At 36.3% G+C, this 7,977-nt stretch overlaps 1 protein-coding gene across 1 annotated transcript; it reads left to right on the plus strand.

Moving 5' to 3' along the window:
- Positions 1–5,215: 5,215 nt before the first annotated feature.
- LOC117625373 ((-)-alpha-pinene synthase-like) lies at positions 5,216–7,977 on the plus strand. Its single transcript, XM_034356938.1, has 7 exons — positions 5,216–5,461; positions 5,581–5,863; positions 6,206–6,578; positions 6,658–6,876; positions 6,983–7,121; positions 7,231–7,479; positions 7,571–7,977. Exons 1-7 carry the CDS (start codon positions 5,216–5,218, stop codon positions 7,865–7,867), a joined length of 1,806 nt encoding a protein of 601 aa, XP_034212829.1. The 3' UTR covers positions 7,868–7,977.

The following is a 7,977-nucleotide window of genomic DNA, read 5'->3' on the forward strand; positions in this document are numbered from 1 at the left end:
GTTGGGTTCATTATTATCTTTGTAACTTATTCCTACTCCAATAATCAAAGAAAATAATTATCAAATTTTATGACATTCATAAAAAATTAACATAATATATATATATATATATATTTTTTATACATACCTAGCAAACTTTTATTTATTAATCTCATACATATAAATAAAATTAATCCCATATGAATACTAATTGTCCTTGAATTGCCATGGCAATGAGTAGAAAAGCAGGGACGAGCCTAAGCACAAGCTACATCTTGTGGGCCACATGTAGTATTTTTAAAATATTGTTAGAGAACATACTTTGTCAAAAAAGGGGTACTCTTCTTTACATTAATGTATTTGGTTTAGTAATTATTCCATGGAAATATTAAGGGCTTGTTTGGTAACTTTTTCAGACAATGTTTTTGAGAATATTTTCAGAGAATGAAAATGGGAAAACAAATTTTCATTTTCAAGATTCGAGAATGCATCTAGTAGATTAATTTGAAAATATATTCATAAAATAAAAACAGTCAAAACTTGTTTGGTAGTACAATTTGAGAATAATATTTGTGCTATTTTTCAAGTGTATTTTACTAATGTCTATTTAAAAAATAAAATTGTCAAGGTAACTGCTATTTTTTCACAAGCCACTATATGTTTGTACCTACACTGACATCAAATTGACGCCACGGGGTCTCCTTGATGCCTTTAATTTATGTAGAAGGTTAAGAATTTCCCTAAAAGAATTTTCTTATTTGTTGTCCATATATCATACGTCTGTCTACGATCGATGTGGCCTATATGTAAGTTAAAAATGAGCAGATATTGTAAGGATTTATAACTTTAAACATTATTTTTGTCAATTCCAAAATATCCCTTTTCTAATATCATTTGTATAAAAAGAAAAAAAAAATACCAATGAAATTGTTTCTAACCCCAAACCATGAGGTTCAAAGTGTAATTGACAAAAAAATTGAATACACAATAGAAAAAGAAAAGTCTTGAACCAAAAAAAAAAAAAAAGGTTAACTGTTGATACCACCTGAATTTTGTACACTACTTTCAATTTGCACCCTCAATTTTTTTTTTATTACAGAAAATTAAGTACACAAACTAATTTTTATTGCCAATTCCCCCTACCGTCAAAATCAACAATATATCATCCAATAGTAAGTCAAATCATTAAAAAAAAAATTGAAAAAATTAAAGAAAAAGAGAACAAAAGCAAAAACAAAACAAAAAAATCCTAGCCACAAACCCAGAACCCCCCACTCTTCGCGTTTTTCTTCTTCTCCCATAACCCCATGTCCCCATAACCACCACCCTCTACTCCCACCCCACAGGGCCCCTCCTCCAATCTCCCCCCTGTTGAGGCCCAAAAATCCAAGGGGCTAGGCCCAGATCAATTTCTGGCCCAACATAGAGAGATTGAACGCAAAGGGAGCCCGATCGAGACAAAAGAGAATTTGTAGGACGCACCAATGCAAGCCACAGGCCACGTGTCATGCCAAGAAAGCATGGATAAAAGGGGTCAAGAGCATACCACCTCCATGAAATCATGCTCGTCTACCCATCCGATGTTACTTGGCCCAATTATAGCCTATCACGGCATGATAAAAACTCAAACGCAAGCAAGTTAAATAAACACCGTGCAAATGACCACTATTCCAATACCAAGCTATGCCACAAGCTTAAGTGGGCCCAAGCCACAAAATTACCAGGGGCTTGCTGAGAAGGTTGTGGTATGGAAGGAAACAAGCAATCATAGGGCCCATTGAGGGCTTAAGGAATGAACATTTTAAGCTACTTGGGACTATTAAAACTCAAGCCCATTCCTTGAGCCCAAATACATGGGTTAGCATGAGAGAAGGAGAAAAGAATGGTCCAATGCATTAGGAGGACATCTAGTAACCTATTATGACACTTAGATAAACCTACATCAGTAAAAATACCTAAGATAAGTAAGCTATTTCCGGCAGCTTGAAGAAAACCCATTAGATGCTGGAGATAATACGTTAATAACCCAGCATTGTACACACAAGCCCAGCCCAACGCCTTATAAAAATCTGACATCGTGCTCCATCTTTGTCAAAGCTTCAAGACTGTCAACGGGAAGCCATAGCAGGAACCAAAGGAAATCATGTATGTAAAGAGAGTACCCACCGGGCAAAAGACTATACCCGTTTTCTTTTCCTCTGTTAGCTCCGTTTTGAAAAACAAGAAGGAAAGCAAGTGGCGCCTCACCCTCATAGGGAGGTCCAGCTGCGTCAAACCCTTGGAACTACGAAGGGCTCGTTACCCATGCGCCTTGGATAGGAAAATTTCACCAAGTAGGATTGAATGGGGAGAAGCAAAGGAAAAGGGAAGAAGAAAGCTAGATAAAATTAGGGTTCTTCGTGCCTATAAAAAGGAGCCTCTTCTACCCAGCAAAATCATCATCTAGAGCCTGACCAAGCTTTGTCAAGCAACTGGGAATTTACTCAAGCCACCAATCTTCTTCTCTCGCTGTTTCCTTCTTTCCCTAAGATAGGAATCCTCCTAATTTTCTTCTACCCCATTTTGATCTTTGTATTCTACAAGAAACTCATGTTTTCTCTCTCTCAAATTGCTAAACTTGTGAAAGCTTAGCTCTCATGCCACAAGCTCCTCAAGCCAAGCCATTTATTAATTTGGTTGTGTTTATTTAGTTATTAGTGAGAAGGACCCGAAAGTAGTTTTCTAAATTTTTAGCAAACTTTTCAAAACTCTTTTACGAGCCTGGTTCTTGAACTCCGGCGTTGGGGGAATCTTGCTCATTCTCTTCTCGCAGCAGCCCAAGCCCATTCGTCAGGCTACTGGAACAAAAAAACCCCCTACACCCCCTTCTGTTGTTTTTCAACCCCAAACCCAGTTGCCCCGGGTCAATAGCAAATTGGATGAAATGTTGAGATTTAGACGGCAAGGGGGAATTGACAATACAAATAGTTCGTGTACTTAATTTGTTGGAAATTTAATATTAACTAATATTAATTTTCCTATTTGAATGGAAATTAATAAAATCCATTGGGTTAAAGACATGACCCTTGGGTTAAAGACATCTTCAAATTGGGGGGTGACAACTCTTCAAACCAAGGAATGCATTGTTTGGGGTGACAACTCTTCAGACCAAGGGATGCATTGTTTGCTTTTTCAAATTGGGATACCTTTTTGGAAAGGGTATTTCATAATCTATAAATAAAGCAATCCTCCTACAGTTTTATTAATTCAATCAATTCTCTACATACACATTTTCTTATATATAGAGCATTAGAGTTTTCATAAAGAGAGGTTTCTGCATAATTTTGGTTCAAAGTTCCTTGTGAATTGCAGTACTTCTTTCATAAGGAGGGGGGTAATTGTATCCTGGGAGGCAAACGCTAGTGAACCATAAGCACCAGTGTGGGGAGTAATTCGTCTTAAGGTCAGAGTGCAGGAACCATTGGAGTGGTGGTAGTTTTATGGGTAATGGTTTAGTTGGGATGCGGCAATGCAGCCACTTATAGGGTTGGAAAGTCTGGTGGCTAGAGCATGGAGCTATTTTTCAAATGGCCCTTGAAAATGTAATTGAACGGGCCCTGAATCGTTTGTGTTTTTAATATATTTAGTTTACAAATCCCTCCCTCAGATATGTCAAAACTTTGCATTTCAAGTGTGTTAGTATGAAAATAGTATTGTCATTTCCTAGACTCTAGCATAGGTTGAAAATTAGTGTGTGAAGAATTGTTACTGGACGTTTTGGCACAACTCATTCAACCCCATACATCCGAGGCATGACTTGACCGATATGAGAAACTTGATTTCAGGTAAATCATGACATAATCATGCATTCATTATAGGATTCCTAGTTTGAGTTTTTTTCAATCAAGTATTTTTATGTTAATCTTATTTTTAATAGGATTAGACTTTATCTCTTAAGATTCCTTTTCTAGTTGGACTCTATTTTGATTTAAGTTAAAATATTATCTTTTCCTATTATGACTTGTAGGTTGAAATCTTCTCTTACTTGATTGGTCTAATTCATTTGTTTTAATAGATATTGTTTTTCTATTAAAAATTTGTTGGTTGGCGTTTTTCAATAAGAATCCATATTGAACTAATATTCATGTTGGAAAACCAATTGTGGTCTTCATAAGAGTCCAAATTAAGCTAAAAGTTCATAGTTATAATTGAAGTGGGTTTGGTACTCGTGTGCGGCCATCTGACTATGTATAGGAAGCTTTGAATAAAAGCAGCTTGCATCTCTTTGGTTTTGTACAGTTTTTGATATTGGTGTTGAGTATATAGAATTCTTAAGCAAAAGCTGTTGTGCATATATTTGAGATAAATCATCAAGTGTTCCATGTTTACTTGGTGATTTATCAAACACTTTAATCATTCATATTGCATTCATATGCATGTCGGTGACTCATACGTTTGAGGGCACCAAGACCGTGGTGGCGGTTTTCCTTCGGCTAGCTTGAAGCAATCGTGGCCAGTATTGTGTTCAACATAAGGAGTGTCGAAGATCATCCCGTGACAGAAGTTGAGTTACGAAGAAGTCGGTAAACATTATCTAGAATGAGTATAGGATAAGTGGTGAGTACTTCTTGTAATCATCGTTCTATAGTGGATTTGAGTTGGACTAAGGAGTGCCGTGGATTTTCCCCAGAGGTGGGGTTTTACCACGTAAAATAATTCTCTGCGTGTTCTTTTATTTTATGCTTTGCACATCTCAGGATTGATAACTCATATCAATCCTGCTTCAAAGGTTGATCATTATTTATTGCAAAAATTCGAATTAGCTTGTTTAACCTTCTCCAGGCATATATAGATATCCTACAGGTATTTTCAAAGTGAACCCTCCCTCAGATGCAATTTGATTTTTATTTTACCGTGCAATAATGATGATTTTTTTTTTGTTTAACAAAAAAAGAAAAAAAAGAGACATCTTGCAGTATGCATGTGTGGCTGGTTTTTGTGGCTCTTACTTAGCTTTGTCCAATTATTAGCTCTGTCCTTCGCCAAAAAAGCAAATAGTAATCCCTTTTCTTTCAAAGAAAAGAAAAAGACAAAAACTTCGTTACAATAATAATTTCTACATTCAAAATTATATGGTCACGAAGAGAGAAGAAAAAGGATGTCATCATCGTTAGAATATATATGGGTTCCTGAGCTCTCGGTCATCAACTCTTTTACAACAAGATCAGTGCCAACAAGGTGGTTTAGACATTCAACTATGTCGGCAAACTGCACCTCTAGCTTTGTACTATATCCCTTCCCTTCTCCTAGCTTACCACTACCACCCAACCTTCAATGTTTCTATAAACCAAACAGAAAACAATCCGTATCGCCTATCCAAGCTGGTCCAGCAGTAGTTCAATCACAAAATGCCAAGCCTGAAATTGATCGGCGTCGAACGGCAAATTTTCATCCAAGCATTTGGGGAGATCGGTTCATCAACTACGATTATTCTGAACACAAGGTAGTGTAAAACAAACTATGATTTCTATTCTACGACATTTCGAAGCATTTTTCTTCCCTAAAATGTTCAAATGGTTTTGCTGATGATGATTTAATTTAAGTACTTGTTGATAATGGCAGATAACTCATGCCCATTACCAGAAGCAGGTTGACGAACTGAAAGAAATAGTGAGGAGGGATGTGTTTACAAATCTTAAAGCTGGAGGTGATGATTTTGCACATAAGCTCAAGTTAATTGATGCAATCCAGCGTCTTGGCGTGGCATACCATTTTGAAAGAGAGATCGAAGAAGCACTGGAACGCATACATGGTACAACCTGTCATGACCATTATGATGGTGATCTGCACAGTGTTGCTCTTGGCTTTCGGCTACTAAGGCAGCATGGATATAATGTTTCATGTGGTAGGTATATCCCAAGATCTCAATAGTGGAAAGAGTGATGGAGTGACTGGCTACTATCACTCAAATGGGATAAAAGTTGAAGAAAATTGAGTGAAAGTGAGGTTTTTTTCAATGCATCATGCCTTTAATAGGTGTAGTGAAAGAGAGTCATACTCATTATTATAACACAGAACGCCCTATATAGAAAAACTAGGTGTGTGTATATATATATATATATATATATATATATATATATATATATATGTTCATACACTTTTTGGATAATCCAACAGGTAAATATATATATGTACATGTCTGTTTTTCACTCTTTCTTTATTCCTTTTTTTTTTGACAATCAAGCAGATATATTCAACCAGTTCAAAGATGCAAACGGTAACTTCAAGGAAAGCTTGACTGTCAATGTGTCGGGCATGCTAAGCTTGTATGAAGCAACACATCTAAGGGTGTATGGAGAAGATATACTAGAAGAGGCTCTTGTTTTTACCACCGCTCACCTTGAGTCCAAAATAACCCATGTAAGGCATTCTCTGGCAGTGCAAATAACTCAAGCCTTGGAGAGACCTCTGCTAAAATGTCTAGAGAGGTTAGGTGCCAGGAATTACATGTCAATCTACAAAGACGAAGCTTCACATAATGAAACTATATTAAAATTTGCAAAGTTAGATTTCAATCTTGTTCAGTATTTGAACAAAAAGGAGCTCAGTGAGATTACTAGGTAAGTTTTTTATTATTCATGTTGTAAATGTAAAATTCATACTAATTATTAGTTATGAAGTAATTATACAAATGTTTAGGTGGTGGAAAGAAGTAGACTTTGAAAGGAAGCTGCCTTTTGGAAGAGACAGGATAGTGGAATTGTACTTTTGGACAACGGCAGTATATTTTGAACCTCACTACTCTGCCGCAAGAAAAATTCTAAACAAAGTCATTGCCCTGGGAACAGTGATGGATGATATATACGATGCATATGGTACCTTCGAAGAACTTGAGATCTTTACAGAAGCAATTGGGAGGTTTGAAATAATTAAGTTCCTTCTTTTTCTTATTTAAAGATCTTTTTTTCTTCTTTTTGTTTTGCAGAAAAAACAAAAAGATGATTTGGGTTAATGCAATTTTCAGGTGGGATGTCAATTGCATGGATGAACTACCAGACTATATGCAAATATTTTATCAAACACTTCTGAATCTTTTCAATGAAATTGAGGAAGAGATGGTGAAGAAAGGGAATTCATACCGAGTTTACTATGCAAAAGAAGCTGTATGTGCTATACATTCATTGTTACCTGAGCTTTTTAAACTCTTTATTATTATTTTTTTTTTGCCCGCAACAAAATCGAAGTTGACTTTTAAGCAATATGTCAATGCAGTGGAAAGCTACAGCCCGAGCTTACTTTGACGAGGCCAGATGGTTACACGAAGGATGCATCCCAAGCATGGAGGAGTATATGCATGTTGCCACAACTTCTGTTGGTAACAGCTTACTTTCAACCATATCTTTACTTGGCATGGGAGATATTGTAACCAAGGAGGCATTTGAGTGGTTGCTCAATAACCCTAAAATCCTTAGAGCTTCGAATATCATTTTTAGGCTCATGGATGACGTTGCTGGGTACAAGGTATAAGAAGATATTTGTAATTACGTTGAATACGATTAACTAAATATAAGATTAAACCTAACTAAATGCTTTTGATTCTACATTTTTGCAGTTTGACAAGGAGAGAGGGCATGTTGCTTCTAGTATTGATTGCTACATGAAGCAACATGGAGTCTCAGAGCAAGAGACACTTGATGTTTTAAACAAACAAGTTGTGGATTTGTGGAAGGATATAAACGAGGAGCTCCTTATAAAGCCAACTGTTGTGCCAAGGCCTGTCCTCATGCGCGTTCTCAATTTAACAAGAGTTGTGGATCTGCTTTACAAAAGAGGAGATGGCTTCACACATGTTGGGAAGCTTATGAAAGATATTGTTGCTTCACTTTTTCTAGATCCTGTTCCACTTTAAGTTGGATTCGTTGTGATCTTTGTAATTTATTGCTACCTCAATAATCACATAAAATACAAGGAACTTATGACTCAAGTGGTTAAGAGCATTTATCTATGCATCTCTTAAGT

Source organism: Prunus dulcis, chromosome 4, assembly GCF_902201215.1.
Source record: "Prunus dulcis chromosome 4, ALMONDv2, whole genome shotgun sequence".
NCBI lineage: Eukaryota > Viridiplantae > Streptophyta > Magnoliopsida > Rosales > Rosaceae > Prunus > Prunus dulcis.

Coding starts and splice junctions, on each gene's coding strand:
- LOC117625373 (XM_034356938.1), top strand. CDS start 5,216: ATGTCGGCAAACTGCACCTCTAGCTTTGTACTATATCCCTTCCCTTCT. Junction 6,877..6,982: donor TTTACAGAAGCAATTGGGAG/GTTTGAAATAAT, acceptor TGCAATTTTCAG/GTGGGATGTCAATTGCATGG. Junction 7,122..7,230: donor TTTACTATGCAAAAGAAGCT/GTATGTGCTATA, acceptor ATGTCAATGCAG/TGGAAAGCTACAGCCCGAGC.